The sequence below is a fragment of the Electrona antarctica genome (genome assembly GCF_951216825.1).
Source record: "Electrona antarctica genome assembly, chromosome: 13".
In the NCBI taxonomy this organism is placed as follows: Eukaryota; Metazoa; Chordata; class Actinopteri; order Myctophiformes; family Myctophidae; genus Electrona; species Electrona antarctica.
Window position 1 is genome coordinate 219841 of NC_136794.1, and position 1832 is coordinate 221672.

The following is a 1832-nucleotide window of genomic DNA, read 5'->3' on the forward strand; positions in this document are numbered from 1 at the left end:
CGGTGAGAATACATTTCATGTATCAACTCAACAAAACGTTTGGTCTGCAGTTAATAGAGAGCACACGTCTGAACAACCTCCTAACCGTCAGTAACCAGTAGTGCCAGTATAGTGGTGAGTATCCCCGCCTGTCACGCGGGAGACCGGGGTTCGATTCCCCGACGCGGAGCCACAGCAGGTCAGGGACGAACCTGAACATTTTCCATCTTTTGCTATTATGTCTGGACCGAACATCTGAAAATAAACACCACTAAACTTCACTGCCTGTCTGGACTCATTCCTACCTCTGCGTAAGATTCGCCAATAACACAAGCAAACATGGCTCACTGCACATACATCAAACTTTCATGTTTACTAAGATTATCTAGCGTTCGTGTTGTTGACAAAGCGTGTGTGCTACAGGCAGGGAGAGAAATAAAACATGCCCCCTGGTACTGTGCTTATTTTACACGTTGTAAGAGTTCAGGAGGTGCAAACTCCCTCCAAGAGAGACAGAGGCAGCAGATGGCCAGGGGACTGCCCAAACAGAAGCCCATTGCTGGGGTCAAACAGGTGATTGTTGTGGCCTCTGGGAAGGGTGGCGTGGGGAAGTCCACCACAGCAGTGAATTTGGCCCTTGGACTAATGGCCAATGATCCGTCTAAGTCAGTTGGTCTGTTAGATGCTGATATATACGGTCCATCTGTTCCTAAGTTGATGAATCTGAAGGGAAACCCAGAGCTCTCTGACAAAAACCTGATGATACCTCTCACCAACTTTGGGATTCCATGCATGTCCATGGGTTTCCTAGTAGATGATGTAGCTCCTATTGTATGGAGGGGTCTGATGGTGATGTCAGCCATAGAGAAACTACTCAGACAGGTAGACTGGGAGTCATTGGACTATCTGGTGGTAGACATGCCCCCTGGTACTGGAGACGTACATCTGTCAATCTCACAGAACATCCCTATAGCAGGGGCGGTCATAGTGTCCACACCTCAGGACATTGCTCTGTTAGACGCACGCAGAGGTACTGAGATGTTCAAAAAAGTAAATGTGCCGGTCTTGGGCCTGGTTCAGAATATGAGTGTGTTCCAGTGTCCAAACTGTAACCATCAGACCCACATCTTTGGTTCTGACGGAGCCAGACACCTGGCAGATACACTGGGAGTACCGTTCCTGGGAGACATTCCTCTCCATCTGAATATCAGAGAGATGTCGGACAAAGGCAAGCCTGTGGTCGTTTCCTTTCCGAACAGCCCTGAGGCTGAGGCTTACCGGAAGTTGGCGTCTGCAGTTGTCCAGAGACTACAAGAAGTATACGCTTGATTGACGGCTTCAACAGGAAGTGGACAACAGGTCATGTTCAGGGATGTGATGAGGAAAACGTGCATAATCTGTCTAATTATTATGTAGTGAGATTATAATGGTTAAACCACAAATGTTGATTTATATTATTTTTGCAATCCACACAAATAAACAATGACAATCAGTTTATGGTTACTATGGCCTGTGTTTATTAAATTACACAATACCTACCTAATAAAACAAACAAACCTAAACTAACTTACTGTACAGTAACAATGAATGCTGTACATCTAATTGAACCCACAGCAAGTGAGGAATCCTTCAATGGTGATTATATTGTACTTTTGGTCACTTGTGCCAAATTCACACCAACAGTGATAGACTTTGGGTCACTGCTTAATTCTGGCTCTGCAAACTGCTCATTTAAAAATATTAATAACAAATGCACTTCTATTTGGCTGCAGGCCAAATATCCACATGACAATCTTGAAGGCTTCAGACAACTTCACTGCAGAGGTGGGGTGGCTAGTTCATCATCTGCGAAA

The 1832-nt window shown here is 45.3% G+C and overlaps 1 protein-coding gene across 1 annotated transcript; it reads left to right on the forward strand.

The window, feature by feature from the left end:
* The first annotated feature begins 364 nt into the window (after positions 1-364).
* LOC306935711 (iron-sulfur cluster transfer protein NUBPL-like) lies at positions 365-1368 on the forward strand. Its single transcript, XM_079518887.1, has one exon. It carries the CDS (start codon positions 505-507, stop codon positions 1306-1308), a length of 804 nt encoding a protein of 267 aa, XP_079375013.1. The 5' UTR covers positions 365-504; the 3' UTR covers positions 1309-1368.
* Positions 1369-1832: the final 464 nt, after the last annotated feature.

What these genes read in the sequence shown, in the direction of transcription:
- LOC306935711 (XM_079518887.1), top strand. Translation starts at nt 505, where the DNA reads ATGGCCAGGGGACTGCCCAAACAGAAGCCCATTGCTGGGGTCAAACAG.